General features: G+C 38.6%; 2 protein-coding genes across 2 annotated transcripts in view; both read right to left on the bottom strand.

Moving 5' to 3' along the window:
- Positions 1-7,424: 7,424 nt before the first annotated feature.
- The window catches only part of LOC132839728 (interferon-induced protein 44-like), a 34,986-nt gene continuing 20,344 nt past the window's right edge, over positions 7,425-22,066 (bottom strand). The window contains exons 3-8 of the mRNA XM_060860861.1: positions 10,032-10,065; positions 9,398-9,602; positions 9,127-9,273; positions 8,775-8,934; positions 8,455-8,555; positions 7,425-7,895 (exon numbers count right to left, since the gene is read on the bottom strand). Of these exons, the coding sequence (XP_060716844.1) occupies positions 7,716-7,895; positions 8,455-8,555; positions 8,775-8,934; positions 9,127-9,273; positions 9,398-9,602; positions 10,032-10,065 (827 nt within the window). The 3' untranslated portion in view covers positions 7,425-7,715. The remainder of the gene's footprint in view (positions 7,896-8,454; positions 8,556-8,774; positions 8,935-9,126; positions 9,274-9,397; positions 9,603-10,031; positions 10,066-22,066) is intronic.
- LOC132839597 (uncharacterized) lies at positions 17,433-21,981 on the bottom strand. Its single transcript, XM_060860661.1, has 9 exons — positions 21,551-21,981; positions 20,337-20,547; positions 19,890-20,051; positions 19,680-19,767; positions 19,404-19,559; positions 18,946-19,149; positions 18,594-18,765; positions 18,412-18,491; positions 17,433-18,243 (listed from the first exon to the last, which is right to left on the bottom strand). The coding sequence occupies exons 1-9, from the start codon at positions 21,657-21,659 to the stop codon at positions 17,947-17,949; spliced, it is 1,479 nt and encodes a 492-aa protein (XP_060716644.1). The 5' UTR covers positions 21,660-21,981; the 3' UTR covers positions 17,433-17,946.

Raw genomic sequence — 22,066 nt, 5'->3', positions numbered from 1 at the left:
CGCGGCTCCCGAAGCGCCAAACCCTGTCAGAGTCCAGGAGGGGGGGGCGAGGCACATGGCGAAGGCAGATGGGGGGAGCAAGGAACACGGCGAAGGCAAATGGGGGAATGAGGAACACAGCGAAGGCAGATGGGGGAACGAGGAACACGGCGAAGGCAGATGGGGGAACGAGGAACACGGTGAAGGCCGATGGGGGAGTAAGGCACACGGCGAGGCCGGTGGGGGGAGCAAGGCACACGGCGAGGCCAGTGGGGGGAGTAAGGCACATGGCGAGGCAAGCGGGGGGAGCAAGGCTCACGGCGGCACAGCAGCGAAGGCCGAGCGACGTCCTCAGCCGAGCAGAGGGGCCGAACGATGTCCACAGCCGAGCAGAAGGGCCGAGCAGAAGGGCCGAGCGACGTCCTCAGCCGAGCAGAAGGGCCGAGCGACGTCCTCAGCCGAGCAGAAGGGCCACGCGACTTCCATGGCCGAGCTGAAGGGCCGAGCGATATCCTCAGCCGAGCTGAAGGGCCGAATGACGTCACAGCCGAGCTGAAGGGCCGAGCGATATCCACAGCCGAGCTGAAGGGCCGAGCAATATCCATAGCCGAGCTGAAGGGCCGAACACAACCCCGAATCACCGCAGCCAGACTCACGTCCTGACGTCCAGAATACCAAGGGTGGGAGGGTGGGAAAGATCCATCACCCTGGGCCTGCAGCACCCCCCGCAGAAGAAGTGAAGCGACGCCCTCCTCGGACGGAACCGGAACTGCAGCGGCGTCCTTCACCGGAAAAAGGGCGGGGCGATGCCGCAGGGCACCAAAAAATAAAAAAACGGGTTGGTGACATCCTCCGCGAAGGAAGTGAGGCGACGACCGCCTCGGACGGAACCGAAAGTGGAGCGGCGTCCCTCACCGGAAAAAAGGCGGAGCGATGTCACCGAGAAAAGAAAAAAGGGCCTGAAGGACTGGCGGAACAGTCCAGGGGGAGAAGGGAAAAAAGCCGGTCCAAGCTAGAAGCTATCCTGCTGGGTATGCTGGGTTTTAAGGCGGAATCATTCTGTCACAACCAGGGATGGAAGGAGACAGACCCGTACGCAGGATAGCTTCAAATGAAAGGGGTTTAATAAATGATGAAGAACAAAGACAGAATTGACGATAAATGAAACAATACAAATGATGACATTTAACAAAGACTAGACATGACGAGGGGTACACGCAACTAATGATTCCGCGCTGCATTCAGCAACGCGGCTCACTTAAATATGACGAAGGCGGGGCAGACACGTGACAACAACAATAGCACATGGCCAAAAGTCCGGGCTGAATCATGACACACGCACTATTTCAGCATAATGTTGCCAAAATGAGGCGGAAGCACAACTGAAACCGCCATGGAAGCATCTACTGGCATGGGCGTAAATCCCGCGTAAAGTCCCCCCCAAAAAAATTATTTAAAAAATATTGCACTCTCTATTGTGAAAAATATATGTATGTATACCTAAATAATTGTGTAAGTAGACAAAAACAAACACAAAAAATGCATTTAGAAACAGTTGCGTTCCCCCTCCCCTTACTCACAGTGGTTTGACCCACAGCCTGCTTTCCCAGTTCATCTCACCTACTCTGCACACACAAGTCAGGTGTGTGGCTGCGGCTCAATTAATGTTAAACTCCATTAAGTAGGGGATTTTATTCACTTTATATGAAGCGACAAAAATGCTGATTACCGATGTAATTTTCCATGAATCTGCTATATTAGCGATTAAAATATTACTTATCTAGTTAACGTTTGCTTGTTTACAATAGCTTGTTGCATAGTGCACTGTAACTAACACGCCAAAGCCGTTTCCCATGCATTGTTTTATTTGGAACGACTTGGCATAATGTTAACTTAACATTAACGGCCACAATTAGCATATTGTTTAGTGGTGCATTTACTAAATGAGCACTGTGCTACGTCCAAACTGACCCCACTGTAGTTTTTTGTATAATCAATTTCTATTCTGTTCTTAAGTGTCTTACAATTTTAAACCTTTTTTTAATTCCTTGTTTTTATTGTTGTGATTATTTTTTATGATAGTTTTACTTTCTTTATGTACCATTGACTGTATTGTTTGTATTATTTGTGTCCCCTTCAAAAATTGCTCATGAGAAATTTTATATTTATTGTCCTCCCCTACTGTTAAATGAAATTTACGCCCATGCCTACTGGAGGACCTCCCGTTATCGTAGACCAGGAGTGCCCAACCAGTCAGAGACCAAGAGCCACATTTTTTACCGTGTTACCGCAATCATACACATGGGCACACATGAACATCACCTTTTTTTTCCCTGCCATTTTGAGAGCGAACTTGACACAAATTGTTTACTCAAATGATCTTGCTTCTACTGGGAAACTTTCAGGTATTTTCATCCCACTCACATGTGCATTTGACAAAATTACCGTATTGAACTCAAGCGAAGCGAACATGCACATATGAAAGTAAGAGCCGCATGAAACCGGGCAAAGAGCCGTGGGTTGGCTGCCCCTGTCGTAGAAGACCACCCCGATGATAGTGGTGAAAAGGGTGAAGAAGATAACGTTATACACCCCTGGCCGTATTTGTAAGAAATGTTTCTGTACATTGGAATGAAAGATTCTTCCTACCGGATGAAGTGCCTCTTATGCCTACTGAAAATCACTGAAATTTTACTTTTTACTTTTACTTCAAATACTTAAGTACATTAAATATCAGAAAATGACTTTTGATACTTAAGTACAGTAAATATCAGATACTTTAAGACTTTTACTTGAGTAATATTCTAAAAGGTAACTTTCACTTCTAACAAAGTCTTTTTCTAGTACAATACTTGTACTTTTACTCAAGTATTGCTTTCTAATACTTTATACAACACTGTTGAGGATCAGAACATCCATGTCAGTCTCCTGGTGGTAATTCTTAACATGGAAGATCTGGCTCATTGAAATACCCAGCATAAAAAACCCAAAGTTTTTTTTTTTTTTTACAGATGAGAACTTAACTAGACACCCTGTCAAATTATTTGGCAAGCTTTTTTATAGTTGACAGCAGTTATCTAATAATATTTTACTGGAAATATTATTACTCATTCATTCATTCATTTTCTACTGCGTATCCAAACGCTCGGGTCACGGGGAGCCTGTGCCTATCTCAGGTGACATTGGGCATCAAGGCAGGATACACCATGGAAGGAGTGCCAACCCATCGCAGGGCACACACACACTCTCATTCACTCACACACTCTGGACAATTTTTCCAGAGATGCCAATCAACCTACCATGCATGTCTTTGGACCGGGGGAGGAAACCGGAGTACCCGGAGGAAACCCCCGAGGCACGGGGAGAACATGCAAACTCCACACACACAAGGCGGAGGTGGGAATCGAACCCCCAACCCTGGAGGTGTGAGGCGAACGTGCTAACCACTAAGCCACCGTGCCCCCAATATTATTACTTTTAATTTAAAATTTACTTTATTTTAATATTTAAAAAAGTTCACTGGACTTGGAATCTACTATTTTCTCTGTCCCAGGATTGGTTTAGGAGTTTCTGCAGAATTTTTTTTTTTTTTTTTTTTTTTGTGGATTATCAGTGTTTTTGCCCTGTGTGGAATAGAACACTATCATGGATTGTTGCTTATGACTGTTGCTGCTTCGTGTCAACCAAGTTGGGATTATTGTTTAGACTCAAATACTACATGCTCTCCAGTTTTGTGAATATTTTATTATGCACATTTTCAACTGTGTGGATTATTACGATCCATGTGAATTTTTGCCCAAGTTTGGATTATTGTGTGTGAACTCTTCTACTTCATGCTAACCTGATTTTGTGACATTTTGTTTGGTTGCTCTGAGATTGGTCCTGAATTACTCTTAAGATAAGAGTTCTAGTTATCCAGTGGATGTGTTTGCTCGGCTGAGTATTTTGATTCAGTTTTGGATTATCTTTGAGTTTATACTTTAACCTTCTTACAAAGGGTGAACACACCAGCAATAGCATCTTAAAAAATACTCGCTCGAAATACTTTTTGATATCACTGATATTTACTTGTGTTTCTGAGCGTCCATTTCTAGCTGATTAGCCCGCTAGCATCACTAGCCTGCTAGCCCGGTTATCACTATCGAGTTGCACTTGAGGGAATTGGATCTTGATGCCTTGGAGAAGCAGATCTGCGACCTGCACATGAAGCAGGCCCAGCTGCAGTAGCGGAAAGCCACGTTGGAATCTTCCCGGTCGGTCTCTCAGCTGTCCCAGGTAAATACCCGGCACAAAATTAGTACTCTCTCCACCTGTACTCCGCATATTTCTCTGTCCATGCCCAGCTCACCCAGGAAGTGGCAGGCCCAGGTGTTGTTCACTCCGGCGCCAGGGTACCACGGACCCTGGGTGCAGCAGCAGCAGCTGAAGCTGTGAACCTGGCCCCAGTCAAGGACCTCTCCCCCTCCTCCGCTGCCGATCTTCGAGATCCCCACCCAGAACTGCTTCCCCCCGAGACGGAATGTTGTACTTAATGTTGCACTCTCGCACATGCACACGAAAAATTCCCTGATGTCTCTTGCTCTAGCAACCGTATATAGACCCCAGGACCCTACACTGATTTTCTTAGAGAATTTGCAGGTTTATTGGTTAATTTTGATAAAGCGTTAATTGTAGGAGACATTAACATTAACATTGACAATACAAACGATGCTTTAGGACTCACGTTTATGGACCTACTAAACTCATTTGGACTTACCCAACTCATTGTCTTAATTATACACTAGATTTAATAATATCACACGGAAAATATGTCATTGATATAGATATCGTACCTCAAAATGATGACATTACAGACCATTACCTCATACTGTACACACTACCTGTAGAACAGGCTAACTGTGTCTCATCACGTTATAGACTCAGTAGAACTATTATTCTGATCACTAAAGACAGATTCACAAATAACCTGCCTGATCCGTCTGGACTTCTTACTGTACCCTTAAACACAAACAATCTAGATGTAATGATTAACAGCATATTCACTAGCACATTAGACACTGTTGCCCCATCAGATTAAAGAAGGTTAGAGACAAAACACCTGCACCGTGGTATAATAGTCATACTCAAGACAGAAACCAAGAGAAACCCATAATCTCGAGCGAAAGTGGAGAAAAACTAATTTAGAGGTTTTTAGAATTGCATATAAGGACAGTATACTGTATCCAACTATAGACAGGCTCTAAAAGCTGCTAGGGCTCTGAGCACCTGAGCAAACTCATAGAAAATAACCAGAACAATCCCAGGTTTTTATTTAGCACAGTGGCTAGATTAACAAAAAACAGAGATTTGAACACATTATTCCATCACAGTTCAGTAGTGAGGACTTTATGAGATTTTTCACTGATAAAATTGAAAGTATCAGGAACAAAACAGTTGATGTTCAACCCGTGAAAGCATCTCGTGACCCAGTCTCACCTAAAGCTCTACACTCAGATCTACAGTGCTTTACAAGTACGGGACAGGAAGAGTTAGATAAGCTTATTACTAGAGCTAAAACAACAACTTGTTCACTAGATCCCATTCCAACTAAATTACTGAAAGAAGTGTTACATAAAGCTGGTGAGCCTCTTCTTAATATTGTTAACTCCTTGATATCTTTAGGTCACGTCCCTAAATCCTTCAAGTTGGCAGTTATTTGGCCCCTCATTAAGAAACAGAATTTAGATCCTAATGAACTATCTAATTACAGACCTATTTCACATCTTTAATTTATGTCTAAAATACTAGAAAAGGTTGTGTCTGTTTGAAGAGTTTCAGTCAGGTTTCAGGCCCCATCATAGCACAGAAACTGCACTTGTTAAAGTTACAAATGACTTGTTCTTAGCTTCGGACGAAGACAGCATGTCACTATTGGTTCTATTTGACCTTGGTGCTGCAATTGACACTATAGATCACAACATTCTCCTAGATCGCTTAAAAATTACACAGGTATTCAGGGACAGGCTTTAAGTTTGTTTAGATCCTACCTGTCTGATCAATACCATTTTGTAGATTTAAATGTTGAATCCCCTAGTTTATTGGCAGTTAATTATGGGGTCCCTCAAGGATCAGTTCTAGGACCTCTGCTTTTCTCAATATACATTCTTCCCTTAGGGAACATCATTAGAAGGCATGGGATTGGTTTCCATTGTTATGCTGACGATACAGTTATATATCTCATCAAAACTAGATGAAAAAGCTAAAGTGTCTAAAATAACTGAGTGCGTTAAAGTGATAAAAGACTGGATGACCTGCAATTTTCTGTCGTTAAACTCTGATAAGAAAGAAATACTACCTATCGGTCCAAAAACCAGAACACAGAAGCTCTCACACTTCAACTTCCATTTAGAGGGATGTACTGTTACTATTAGCTTGACAGTGAAAGACCTGGTGTTTATTAGACAGTAAATTGTCTTTAAAATCATATCACCATATTACAAACACAGCCTTCTTCCACCTTAGAAATATTGCCAAGCTGAGAAACATCCTGTCTGTATCTGATGCTGAGAAGCTAGTTAGAAGCTAGGCTACAGTTAGTCCAAAATGCAGCTGCCAGAGTTTTCACTAGGACAAGAAAGTATGACCATACTGTATAACCCCAATTTTATCATCTCTACACTGGCTACCTGTTAAGTTTAGAAACTGCTGCTACTTACGTACAAGGCTCTTAATGGTTTAGCTCCCATGTATCTAACTAGTCTTCTAACACGTTACAATCCTTCACGCTCTCTGAGATCACAAACCTCAGGACTTCTGGTAGTTCCCAGAATATCTAAGTCCACTAAAGGTGGTAGAGCATTTTCATATTTAGCTCCCAAATTCTGGAATAGTCTTCCTGATGGTGTTCGGGCTTCAGACACACTTTCCCAGTTTAAATGTAGATTAAAAACTCATCACTTTAGTCAGTTGAACTCATAATAAATCCCATAATTTTTTGCTCTAATACATCTGACCAAATGCACATTATCATCTAGTGTTTGTTAATATTATGAACAGCAGCTACGGTAAATTCCTCTCCACTGTTTCTCTCTTTCTACCCATCTCGAGGCATCCAGACATTGTACCATCTCGGATTTTGGACCTTCACTGAGATGAGGCCAAAAATGTGAGGATCCTGAGACATCTAGAGATTTACCAGCTCCAGTTAGACTCATGAAATATTCGGACATACTAAGAGGAGATGCCAACTCCATGTGGTCTTTGAGGACAACAACCTCCTCATCAATGCAACAATTGTCAGACTGTATATTTATAATCACACCCTCCAGTGTCACCCATATGAAGATGTGTGTGAGTGTGAGTGTACAACTCATATGTGGTGAATAACCGTGTCAGTTTCCTTAAAACTTCTATAGCAGCACATAAATGCAGTAAAATACAGACCTCAGTAGACAACTTAGAAAGGGTTTTGTTCTTTAGGTAAAAACTTTATTTTTTATTGGTAAGATTAACATTTACATAGAATTACTTGCTTACATTTTTTGGGTTGATTAAATCAGTAACTGTAACTAAAGTTAAATAATCTAATGTGCTCCATAAATACTGAAAACGGCATAACATTTATTTTAGCAATACATACTTCGTTCTCTTCTCCAATCAGCAGTAATCATGTCTCCTACTGTGTTTTTTAAATGCTGTGTAAATCACTTTGGGTTACATTAATACACAGAGGCATTGTGTACACGTGATCTGAGTCCCTACTCAGTTTCTTCACCACATTTTTCCTTTAACCAGTCAGCAGCAACGAGCACAATGTGATCAAGTGCCTTTAGAATCAGAAGATCCATGTCATCATCTGTGTCTATCTCCTCATGGTAGTTCTTCACAGGGAAAATGTGATTCATAGGAATCCCCACAGTATTAGTACACACTTCCATCTGGAATAATTCAAACACAGGTAAGACTGATAATGTAAGAGTGAACAGAGTAAGATAGATGTTCAGATTCTCACTAATTATGCCAGACATGGACATAGTCATAGCTGAGGTACTGTATGTGCACTTAGGTAGGAAGAAATACTGCGGAATCAGACCTGAGATTAAACTATGGACTTGCATGCATGGTAGAGTTTGCTGAAGTGTCAGATGTCAGATGTGTGCAGTTCTGAGCAGGAACTTAAATCCAGGTTTCTTACAGCTTTCAGCTTCCCGGACCACATATGAAGGGGTGAAGACTAGACTATTCACATGTACAAAGATGGTAAGGACACGTGCCCCTAAGGACTGTACTTGTCTGTAATTACAGTCAGTGTAGGTTCTTCTCAGGCAGATTAATACTTAGTTGTTTTTAGCTTTTTTAGGTGGTGAAGCTTTTTTAGATGGTGAAGTAATTCCAATTCATAAACTGCTAAAAGTGTTCAAGTATTTATTTTCAGTTATTAAAAACCCAAGATGTATATAATAACAGTTTGCAACACCCATATAACCGAATGATTACCTTCTCCTTGATCTTCTTGCTGGTGTAGATCTTCCTTAAGTCCTGTTGAACCAGTGGACATGCTACATCTGGTCTTGTCATGATGATTACTTGAGGCATATCTGGATGATATGATAAATCATTTACAAACAATCCTTACAGTATGAACAACATTCAATACAAACTAATTAGTCAGTAATGTAAAAGTTAATTAAAGGTAGATTTAACTTGCTTTTAATTGATGAAACATTATTACTATTACTGTGTTAAAGGTCTGTATTTCTTCCCTGAGATTTTCTCCTAACACAGAGAAGATTATCATCTGTAATAAACATTCTTACTCCGTTCCGTAGCAGCCTGACGGATTTTTTTCAGCTTATCAATGACCCCATCATTCATCATTGATATTTTGTCTGCAGCAATAATGTTGACCAGGCATGTGGTGTGATCCTCGACACATGGGTTGCTTCTGTAGTCAACGTCCGTCACAGGTGTATCAAGCTGAATGTGAACAGGTAAGAATATATATATATATATATATATATATATATATATATATATATATATATATATATATATATATATATATAATATAGATAGATAGATAGATAGATAGATACTACATAGCTAGATAGATAGATATAATTCACATGTTAATATGTCATTGTTTGACTGCATGTACACTTTACTTACATTGTGTCCTTCCTGAAGTAACCCGTTTATGGCTCTGATGATGTCGTCTGCTTTTGCACCAGACTCTCTGTCCTCAAGTCCCATAATATCATTAAAGACAAAAGGCAAACTGGAGCCATCTTCTGCTTCAATATAATGAGTTTTGTACTGTAAGACAAATTCAGACGTATCATATACTTTGTGTTCCTTTTGTCTGTTTTTTTAGCTGCTGTTATCTCATTACAAATTTCATTATACCTGAAGTAGTATTTAAACTTTAGAAAATGCTTACGTTCTTTGTGAATCTGGTACTTGTACCTCCTGTGCTGTCAACAAGAGCCTCAGAGGTGATTCGTCTTTGAAACGCATTATTGACTGAGTTTATAAAACTGGACTTTCCTGCTCCGACTTCACCAACAACCAGAATCCTGACAAACTGAGCACTTGTTCCCTTGAGCTTGAATGTCCTCAGTTTATGTTCAATTTTGTCCTTTTCTCTGTTACAATCAGAAAGTCACAAACTTTCCCTTAAATAAATGATATAAAGCATGACACTGAGCATGCAGATAAGTTTCTGTACTAATGTAAAGTGTAATATGAGCTACAGAGGCTGTTCATTCATTACATAACCCAAGGAGAGTAAACAAATTATTGTGTTTATTTCTTATTCATCTATTTACAGGATACAGAAGGAAATAAAGAAAGAAAGTAAGAAACATTTTTTAATGAACGGTATCAAATAATGAAGATCAATCCTTTTGGTTTCTGAGCAAATGTATGTTGTAACAGGTTCTGTTCAGAAGTGAGGATACATATTAATTACAGTTTAGGGGTAGAATTAACACCATGGGAACATTAAAGAGGGAAAATAGTCATTTCTCGCTCAAGGCAATGAGATTTTCTTCTATAAAATTAAAGAAACTTACCGCCAAGGCATTTTCCTCCATGGTTGATCAAATTCTGAAGAACAGACAACCAAATTCAGTATTTACACAAACAGTGCAGTTGAACGTGTTCAGTATTCAGAATGTTTACAGTCTTCTGGTTCTGCAGCAAACCTAATGTGATTTTTCTGTCTCAATCACTTCAACCAGTCACAATGAAATATTCATTTGTAGTGAATTTAAAACACAAAGCATGAATTTTAATGTAATGTTTTGTGATTATAGGTTTACTAAAAAAAGGAATAAGTGGCCAGTAAAATTTAAAAAAGTTACAAGTTTTACAAGTTAATTGCTTACTAAATTAAAGAAGTTTATTAAATGATGCAGAGTGAATGTGATCAATTCACATATTAATGTAAACTGAGTACGGTATGAAATCTCAGATGGATGTTGGTGCTGATGGGAACTATTGTATAAAACAATCATGTTACAATAGTGCAGCAGTAATTCAACAAGTTTTATTTCTCTGTGTCAGTCTGATAACACCATCGTCAGCTCCCCACCGGAACACTAACCTCCGGTGTCGTGAGGTTACTTTCAGTTTCGACTTCCGCTTGCACCACCATAAAGAGCATATAGACGCGACGTATTGTCCAGATTGTTGCATACCGAGTGGTGCTTTTGTTTCTACTGTTTTTTTACATTGTGACCTGTTATTCTGTGTTTTTGGATTAATGTCGCTGATCAGTCTTAAGGCTCGCGCACACAGGGACGATTACAGCAGACATTTAACGCCTAGTGACTAAACAATGGGCACCAACGTGAGCGCGCACACCGACGCGTAGGAACTGGCCGATTAATGAGATTGGAGCTTTTGTTCACGTGTCTGGAGCTGCTGAAGTTACAGTAAAACACGACTTGGTCAAGCACAAAACGGTCTTGTTGAGCGCACTTTGATACCATGACGCAATGGCGTAAGTCTGATTTTGTCATTGGTGGGGACATAATTTATTTGACATTGGTGGGGACAACATTCCCCATATTTTGTGCATAAAACTGTTGTTATAAGAATACTTTCTTACTCACATAACGGTAGCTGCATAATCACGTTGCATATTGCTTCATACAAAGGAACATAGCTACAGCCTCCTACCTCAACACATTAGCGAGAAAGACAAAGCCAATCAAACAGCGATGTGGGTTAGAGAGGCGGGACTCAAAAAAGGCAAAAGCCAATCATTTTAGAGAGGTGAGTTACAGAGGCGGGATTCATTGCAGGGGGTAAATCTGTTAACCGTTTGTGTTCCACAAGTTGCGCTATTTTTTACAGAACGCCGTTGTAAAATATTTTTATCTTATTTAATGATTCCTGGATAAATATTAAATGAAATAAGTAAAAAAGCACAAGACACAGACGGACATCAGTGGTTTTATATATATATATATATATATATATATATATATATATATATATATATATATATATATATATATATATATATATATATATATATATAGGCTTGGTCGAATTATTGCTAGGGACAATTGAGTGTTCCCTGGATATTGGTCGGGACATGTCCCTACCGTCTCTACCGTCCCTAGCCAAATCGACGCCCTTGCCATGACGAAGATGCATCGAGGCAAGATGAATGTAGAGCTGCTAGTTTCATTCATGACAAACACGACAGCGATAAGAGATTCTTTCCGAACTTTCTGCTTGTTTTTGTCCTCTCTGTTTTCCTGTCGTTTTATATTTGTTTTGTTGTGGACTTTATTAAACTGTGTTCAGTTTTTGCAAATGGATTCCGCCGACTCCATATTTTGTCTTACCTTCTTATTACGTCTGTAAACCTCAGCTGTGAAATTTGATAAATGATTTACTGCATGCACAGTATTAGAAAAGCTGCTTTAAATTTCTGCTTTAAACCGAAATCTTAGAGCTTAAAAGTAGGAACATGTTTCCCCATTCTGTATATTTGTTTCCACTTAGTCACTGTGAATCACATTGGCTCCAATTATGCCAAGAAACACTGAGCACAATCACACCTTCTGTATGAATGTCTGAAAATAATTTTTCATTTGTCTTACCAAGTTTGGGAGGTGGGGGTGGAGGTGGAGGAGGATTACTGTTTCCAATTTTCTCCAATTAATTCTGTTGAAAAATCATGATAGAAAAATTAAACTGATATCAAATTGAATTTCTGGATTATTAAAAATGAACTAAACAGGAGAGCAGTGTATGTTTTTATTTCCTTGTTCTACACAGGTATACATCTCTACTTAAATAATAAATCTGAGAGCTCCCGTTGTTATAGAATTCATTATTGGACTGTAAATGTAATTTAAAACAAAAAGACCTGCTTCAGAAAAAAGCATGGAGAGGCAGAAGCAAGAAAGTGACAGATAATCAGATAGTGTTGAATTAATTCTAATTAGATTAGATTCTATTACATTAGATTAGATTTCAGCTTATTGTCATTGTCTTAAGCCAATGTACAAAGACAATGAAATTCAGTTAGAATCTAACCATAAGTTCATAAGTGTTACATTTTCTAATGGTATAAATGGTAAGTTGTATAAATTCTAATGAGTGAATATCACTATATTTGTTTCCCAGTTGCAAAATCATAATAGATGCAAACACATACACACATGTCCATATTTAATTAACTTCTGTTCAGCATCTAAGAAAATTCCTAAAGCCTAATTGACATAATTTAAGATCAAAATGTTTATGTAAAGATCAGATAACAGTAAAAATAAACCCACATATACTCACGGTTTATGGATCTACTGCAGCTCTCCGCAGTGCCAGTTATACAGCATCAGTTGGGGGCTCCTCCTCCTCCTCTTCCTCCTCCTCCTGGGCTATTCTCATTCTAGATTATTTCAAATGAAAATAAATTCACATGCTGATCAAAGAAATTCAATAGATGCCATACACACACACACACACACACACACACACACACACCTGACAGCTGACTGAAGTGATTAAATCCTTAGAACGCACTGTCACTTCTATAAATATGAAATAATTATCTCCTTACAGAAAACATCACCATAGGAACAATTCTACACATTCATTATAAATTCAGTTGAACTCCAGTGTGGGTTTTGTGACTATTCTAGTTAATAACATATTAGAACAGGTGTGTTGATGTAAACCTGGGTTGTGGCTTGCAGTAGGAGTTACAGGTACAGAAAATGTAACATCACTTACACATGTGCTGACATTTCCTCTGTTAAACTTTTAAACATGAACTTATTTTTTACATGAAACTCTTTACTCTTTACATCAGTTTTGCAGTTTCTTTACTTGTATTATGTTAATGTAGAGAGTTTTAACACCTCATATAGTTTATTATTGTAATATAGAATTTAATAATCAGTTGTTATAGAATGTGAAATCAGTGAAGACTGGCCACCAGGCAGCATATATGTATGCACAAAACCTCCAACACTATTTTGGCAAGTGTTTCAATTCCATCGTCTAACCCTTGCGTGTCCAGCGACACTGTATATTGTGACGCAGCCAAAATACCGCTCCTCACCCCCGAAAAGCTAAAGACGGAGAGTAAAGACGGCGGTTCAGCACCACGGACAGCGCCGCTGACAGCGCGCCAAAAAGCTTCAGCACCAGACGCAGCAAGGCGGGGCAGCTGAATTACTGACTACAGCGGGAACCAATCAGGAACACCGCTGTGGCACTCACCCTCTGGCTATGAGACACAGCGGAGAGCCAGGCTCAGCAGTTACAGGAGGTAAGACAGATTAGAATTGGGTGACTAACGTGTAGATATTCATGTCTACAGCACAAGCATATAAAACTGTTTACATGATGTTTTACACACGTTTTTTGCTCTTTGCACATGCTGTCTTTCACATTACAGTCGCGTGCTGTTTTGCACAATACATTACAATACCTCATGTAACTGCTGCTATAATACTACTGTGTTCATTCTAGTATTTCTTCACATGCAATATTCAATAGTGATTGAACATACAGTATTTACACTGGTTGCTGCTGCTTTTGTATACTGTCTTTGTGCGTTGTCTTTGTGTATTGTCTTGTGTGTAATGTTGTATATATATATATATATATATATATATATATATATATATATATATATATATATATATATATATATATATATATAATGTATACGTATACATACAGAAAAATCAAGGTACAGTAAAGTACCTAAAAGTGTACAAAAGCTTTGTCGCCCCAGCTGTACCCTAGCAGGGTACAGAAATGTACCTCTGAACACTGGTACATTTTTGTACCTTCTTGTTTGTACCTCTAAAAGAACAATTTTGCACCCCTAGTGATAGAAATGGTACATTTTTGTACCTTCTTGTTTGTACAGCTAAAGAACAATTTTGCACCCCTAGTGATAGAAATGTACCTTTATGTTATGGTTTAAAATTACATCCTGGTATTCTCCCAGGGCCCTTCACTAATATCCAGCTGAACTGATTTGTCCTATTAAAGAAAAAATAAAAAAATAAAAAATAGAAAGACACTTGCATGGATGGGGGGAAGACTCAATTCCAATTCCTTCAGAGTCATTAGGCTTTGAGCATTTTGTTACCCGTTTAAATACAAAACATAGGCAATGCATTTTTCACATTTTTAATTTAATTTTTTGCATTTTTAATCAAAAATAACAAATTTGAGTATTCAAGTACAGACCATTCTCAGTTCAGTTTTATAACTAATACTAGATATTCTGAACCACACATTAACAATTCAATTAACATAGAATTTCAATTCCTGTGCTAAACATAGTGCATGTTTTTCAAGCATTTAAACAAAATGTAACAATTCTTGAATAAAATACAGAACATTAGCAATTCAACTCATATACTGGATGTTTTGTATAAAACCACTTAAAATATTTAAAATGAACATGTACAATGCATTTCACTTCCTTCAGAGCTTAAATACAAAACTGAAATCATCGGGCCCAATGAGCAGTTCATTAATCAGTTTTAAATACTAAACTCTCAGGCATTTTAACACATCCTATCCTCGCTTTTGCAGACTTTACTTTTGTCCCTCTTTCGACCAACCATCGCTGATTATCAGTATGTCAACTTGTATTTTGGACATTAAAACCACATATCTGATAAAAATCTGGACGGAAGACTTGCATTAAACAGACAGTTTACCCAAAAACTTAATTCTGTCATTTACTCATCCTCATGTAGTTCCAAACCTCTAATTAAATGAAGATATTTTGAAGAATGTTGGTAGCCAGACAGTTAATGGTAGCCATTGACTTCCATATTAGGAAAACAATAAAAATACTACGCAAGTCAATGGCTACCAACAACTGTCTGGATACCAAAATTCTTCAAAATATCTTCTATGTTCAATTGAAGAAAGATTTCATATAGGTTTGGAACAACATGAGGGTGAGTAAATGACAAGTTTCATTTTTGGTTGAACTATGACTGTAATGGCAGGTATAAAGGGGGGAACAATTCTCTCTATTAACACTAAGCATCCTCGTCATATGACCTTGCCAAAAACCTACAAGCATTTATACAAAATGTCTCAATCCAACATACAGATTACCATCAACTGTATATGTGTATACTGAAAATGTGAATCAAAGGACAACGGAAGCAAGATTTTACTGCAAAGCACCCATGTGGTATCAATGTTAAGAATGTACTTGATCTGGCCAAACACAGGAATTTTTTCAACATGTAAAAGGTCTAACGTCAACACGTCACTAACAGTATACTTGATATTGTCTGCAGTCAGTTGAGAGACACGTTGCATTAATTTGCCATCAAATTCTACATCCCTGAAGTTGCCATTTTCTCTTAGAGCAGTCTGAAGATCAATGGGTAGAGACAATAAGGGTGTGCATATACAGTACTTCTACCTGGCACCTTTTCACAATCACCCAAGATATTGTCTGGTGAAAGTTCCCAGCATTGTTTGAACTGGTGCCGATTGCTCAGAGTCATTGTTACATTTACAAAACTTCGACAGTTATAAGTCAGATTCTTAAAATATTGATGTTTTCCTTCGAATCTCATACACCAATGAGAACGAAGAGGACCGTACATTAACATTAATCTGGGATAAAGTATAAGATAGTGGCATTTAGGTGTTAAAACACTTCCAAATACTTCTGTCATCTCTGAAAGGAATGCATGTACAAGTACTTCTAGATTTGCTAGTTCATCTTTCCTCAACTTAGCTGCCATGACAATATCTGCAATCTCTTTACATAACAAGAACACGTGCCAATATCTGGTGCCAGGAGGAACACGATGACCCATTATAAATGGCAACAATCTGAAAAGACACCATTTCTGAGCAGCTGTTCCTATGATCCCTGAGGTTTGAAGAAGTCGTTCAGACAACAGCACAGGCTTATTGGCCTTGTCATTCTGACCAAAAGAGAATTTTTGAAGCTCTTCATTTATCTCAGTTACAGTTATATGCTTTTGTTTATGAGCGTCGCAAATAACATGCTTCAATATCAGTGGAAAAACTCCCTCCAACATATCATGCATGATGTCTGGGGGCAAAGACTTGGTCACATCACTAGTGCATCAAATGAACAAGTGCTGCGTACACCATACAAAGCAGCATTTTCTTTGTTATGCTGGACACACTGGAGATGATATTCGTGTTCTTAGAACAAAACTATCTTCCTGGAAATTTTGATTAATTTCTGAATGCGCTGCCATACAATAACGACAAATTCGACCCGAGTTGAAACACATGCGAAAACCACCAATCATATGCGATGACAGATTGTCAGCAGAAAACATTGCTAAAGCAGCATAAACTTTGTGTTCTGTTCCACAGACATTCACAGTGAAGCCATCAGTTGAAAGATTTTTTAGGTCATCTATCAATGGTTTTAATATGATATCCATACCAAACTCTTTCAAATGGGAATGACGAACCAGCAGAGCTAAATGAATGTGCTTAAGATGAGATCGATACTTTCCACCTAAATTTCCAAACTGTGTAGTAAAATCCACACAACTTATACTTAATTCTCTTAGGACCTAAAGGGTTAACTATTTCAAATTCGTCTTCATATAAATGAAGTCTTAAAGCATCTGGATGTTCTCTAAAAAACAAATGTTCCTTGAAATAAAGGCCATCTTTATAGTCCATCAGAAACAGTTCATCTTGGACCTTGTTATTTTCAGATAGTATTTGATTCCAGACATCTTCATGGGAACAGTATTTTTTTAAAACTTCAGAGATGGAAACATAGGAATAGGTTCCTATTTTGTTCCCTGAATGGCCTCTCAGTGTGTGGTGAACAGGTTCTGTATAGTCCATCTTGGCCTTACAGTGTTCTTTCATCATATGTGGAGAACGAACCACCTCAAAAGCTTTATCAAAGAAATCAGATGAATCCAAAACCTGCTGAAGTTCAGGGCACTTTGAAATATCAAAACCACTATTTTCAAGATGATGAGAAATAAAATCATCATAGTTCTCTTTAAAAAAAGAAAAGAGAAATTTGACATCATCTGCAATGTCTTGTTGGACTGACAAATGTAGAAGGTTTTTCTCTCTGCATTTAAGAATGAATCCAAATAGATGTTCTTGGAAATCTTCTAAAAGTTTATCTAAAAGTGGCATAACTTGAGGATCAGAGGAATTTGGATCAGATGAATTTTGCTGATCAGGGTTCAAGCTGTGTTGCTGTACTGCTGACTCTTCTTCACTGTGACAGTCATTTTTGTCATCAGATTGTCCAAAAACAAAGGATCTGTGCTTCCTGTAAACATGTTTTCTATAAGAATGATAACGCGAAAAAGTTGACTGGCACTCATTTATACTACAGGTGATATTAAAATTTGATTGATGCGCATGAACGATTCCAACATGTTGGATTAATTTAACGAGACTGAATGTCCTCCGTGTGCACTTTGGGCAATGGTACATTTGAGGCATGAGGATTTAATATAATAGGTTTATCATCCTTAGTAAAGTGACTGGCAGTGGCTTGTCTCCCTCCTCCACGATGTTGACAATGCTCCTCTGAAGAAAAGTGAGAGTGTTCTTCAGGTGTGGTGGATATGTGATGTTAAAAGTAAAATACATACAGAAGGCAGTCATGAAGGCCTCGTCTAGGCTGGTGCACTGGCACACAACCATGCCATCCACCTTCACCACGCTGTGCCCTCTTCCAATGATTGCCGTCTTCCAATCATTCTCCATCAGTTGAATGGTTGGAAAGGGGGTAGCAGGGTCCTCCTACATAAGAGAAAACAAAGAAAACATTTTCAAATGTAAATAAACAAGTCAGTCATTTTAGCCTTTTATTATATTTTAAAAATTCCTTGTATATATTGTAGATGGTTTTACAGGTACATTTACTCTAGAATTTTCATACTAAAGCTGCAGGATAATTCAGAAGCCTACCTCTTTCATAGTAATGTAGTGTTCAATCTTTTCTCTGAAGATGAATGGCAAGAAGATAAGCCCAGCCCTTAAGTCAATTCCTGCAATGTGGAAAAATATCCTACTTTCTCAATCACATATTTTGCAATGTGGTAAAACAAATGACATATTGTGAGTTTCACTAGCAAAGTGACTGTCTCTACCTGGTAGATCTTCAGCCAGGGCATCCTGTCTTGTTTCAGTGTACTGTTTTGCTAGGGGGGATTTTGCTGTGGCAAGTTTCAGCACATTTGGCAGAACTCTAGCAAAGCCCTCTCTGAAGCGATGACAGAAGCTGCTTGGTGAGGGATGGATTTGGTCAATCTCATCAAAAAACTGTAGAATGTGAAGACATGATTAACATTCAGTGCATCACTGAAAGCAAATTTATTTTAATTAAATGTTTTATTTAATTAAATGTTTATTTTCTGTGACAGCAATCAACATGTCTGCAATTTCACAATTTCCAAAATCGTAACTGCATCCCTGTATCATTCAGATGTTTTCAAAACTCACTCCATTAGGCGTTCTTAAGTATGGGTACTTTTTGACTACATCCTCCACAGACATTCCTTCCATGATTTCTCGACGTCTCCAGGAGAATGTTCGTGCCATGCGGTCTTTGACAGTCGAGATGTCTGGATGTTTCTTCTGATACTCAATTTGTAGAACGTTCACATGGGCCTCAACAGACGTTGAATCCTCCCCAACACAAGTTTCCTTTGTCAGAACAACAAACAGAGAATGCTTAAACTGTGACAGATAATGGCAGCGACAGATTTGTGAAAAGTGAATCCGGACCCTAATGTTCAGTCAGTGAAAGAGTTAGGTGTATGCAAAAATATTTAAATGTCTGTAATATCTGCCTTACATTGTCCTGCACTAAGTGAAATGTAAGTGATTAAAAGTAAATATAAAAAAAAAGAAACATGGAAAATTAGATATGCATATGGTAGTGGGCTTGCATATGCTACCCTAGCTGGCTTTCGACACAAGCTCGCAGATGCACTGGTGGATCTGGACTGCTTTGTATGGCCAAACTTCTCCTTCAGCTTTCTTACTTCACTGTCGCTGACAAGTGGTGCACGTTCTGCTTTAAATTTTCGCTTTAAAGACATGTGCCAGGTGTGCTAGTAAAAAAAAACAAAAAAACATTTGACTATTTGGCATATTCCAGCAAGTAAAGATAAAATAGTATCTTGTACAATTATGTAGACAAAGATAAATGGCTTAAAAACAATGCAACTTACGTAGCCATTTCCCTCCTTATCCCTCAGGAAAGGGTATTTCACTATCAGTGCCTTGGCAACTTGAATATACTCTGCATTAGTTGGATACCTAGTACAAAGGCAGAAAAAAACTCTAAATCTCTTGGTTGTGTCTAACAGTCTTCATAGATTGTGAATTGATCTTAAGTAGTACAGTTGTAGTAGCAAATATGTTATAATGGTTATACTTACAAAGTGTATTCTGCCATCATTTCATACAGCGTTCTTATTATTTTGTTGCATACTTTTGGCACTGTGTGACATGGTTCCTTGATGTCAAGTCTCGCCTGGACATCTTTGGGAAAGGTTGGAATGACAGTCACAATAGGTAGTCCCCTGTGAGCTGCTTCAACACTGCAATACAAAATTACATCAGTAACCAATTGAGGGTTGATCCTATTGCATACAACAAAAAACACACAGACTCTTATCTAAAAAGCCTTTATTGTAGGGCAGTGTTACATATCATTACATCAGTGTTTCCTTTTTATGGGCTATTGAACTAAAAACATTTATGAAATAATCAGACAATATCTAGTCTTTTTTCACCGTTTTCAAAATAATGTTAAAATTGATAAAATTTTATGTTGTTGAACACATTTGAACACCAAAACGGCTTCGTAAAAATTCTGCCCTTACCTTGGATCAGTGGAAGGATGAGGCTGGAGTTCTGCTGTAGACTGAGCGACTTTAACTGGTACTGGCTCCAATACAACAATGGTCTCATTCTCCTTGTAATGGCGTACAAACTGTTGAAATTTTAGTTGCTTTTTGAAGGAACCATCAAACAGGTAGCCAACCATGGCTTCAGTGAGTCCACAATCCACTGTTTCTCTATCTACGTCATTTTCTGATCACACAGAAAATGACAACAGTTATAGACGAATAACTGTAAAACACAGACAGACTTGAGTGCGATCAAATGTGTGGAAAATGATAATCGTCGGAGAATTAGTTAACTCCATGAACACCTAAACGAAGATAAGCCAAAGACGGTGCCAGTGTATTACTTATAAAAAACCAATCCCTGACTAATGAAGTCATCATTCACTGCAGCAGCCACTGAAGCTTCGGCCTCCGGTTGCTATAGAAACAGTCAGGGTCCTGAGATGCGCGCTTAATTATGCTGCCTTCACGTGCTACCAGAAACTTCCTACTTCCCACTTTTGAAATCGTGGTTATACAGAACCCCGCACATGACATGCAAGAAAAAAAAAATAAATCGTGCGTATGATTTATTAATTCGTTCCCTCGATTCATGAATCTTGCGCACGTCTTTGCCTACTTGTCATGTCCGTGGCTCCGTATAATTACGAGCTCATCACATTCAAATTTTAACTTGAGAGTGTGTTCATGACCAATTGTATTTAACTAGTTACTAATATTTACCCTAATTCCGAAAGCACGTGAAGGCAACATAAAAACGCTGAGCTCTTGTGCAAGAGGCTGCAAAAGACGCAAGACGTGATAGTCTAGCCTGAAAAAAATTCTAAACGCTGTTTGAGCATAAGAATCAACATTTATAGGATAGGTTATGCAAGTTTTCGTTGTAAAATTGGAAAAAAAATGCTTAATTTGAGCAGATTTCGATATTTTCCTCAGCAGACGGCGCGAAGCGGGGAAAATGGGTTGCGCTGCCCAATTCTGGGGCTAAATGGCGATGTTAAGTGGAAGCATTTTACACGGCTTACTTGACTAAATGATCTAAATAACTGTGTGTAACCCAACTAGCAACAAGCCATAATGTGCTTAGTGTAGTTAACGATAGTTTAAGATTTGCTTGTAAAGGTTATTGATAGCTAACACTAGCATGCTATGAACAGAAAAAAAAAAATCAAGATTCGGTTACTTACCCCTGAATTTCCTTGCCTCTTCTTCGTTAATCTGTATTCCAGCTTCAATTATTTTCAGAATTAGTTCATCCGTGGAAAAACTCGACAGGGATGGACAATTAACCGACATTTTCGCTCATTTCACGCACTCCTATTGCAAGTGAGAAAGAAAGTGCACTCACTGTGCAACGTGCAAAGAAGATATCCCGCCTTCTGAATAGACGAGCCAATGGCTTTTAAATTATGATTTTGTGATCTCTGATTTGCTGCATAATGTACCTTAAGCTTGTTAAAAGTACAATTATGTACCCTTTGCTGTCAGAACTAATTTTGTACCTTTAAATTAAAACAAAGGTTCACAGTTGTCACCTTAAGGACCATTTCCTGTACCTTACAGGGTACTTTCATGGCAAATGTACCTTTAGGTACAGAAACGATACCCCTATTTTTCTGTGTGTATATACGTATATATATATAGTGCTGCTTAAAAGTTTGTGAACCCTTTAGAAATGTCTATTCTGCATAAATATGACCCAA

The sequence above is a fragment of the Tachysurus vachellii genome, chromosome 24 (genome assembly GCF_030014155.1).
Source record: "Tachysurus vachellii isolate PV-2020 chromosome 24, HZAU_Pvac_v1, whole genome shotgun sequence".
NCBI lineage: Eukaryota > Metazoa > Chordata > Actinopteri > Siluriformes > Bagridae > Tachysurus > Tachysurus vachellii.
Note: the sequence above shows the minus strand (reverse complement) of the source record. Positions and strands in the feature narration are given on the sequence as shown.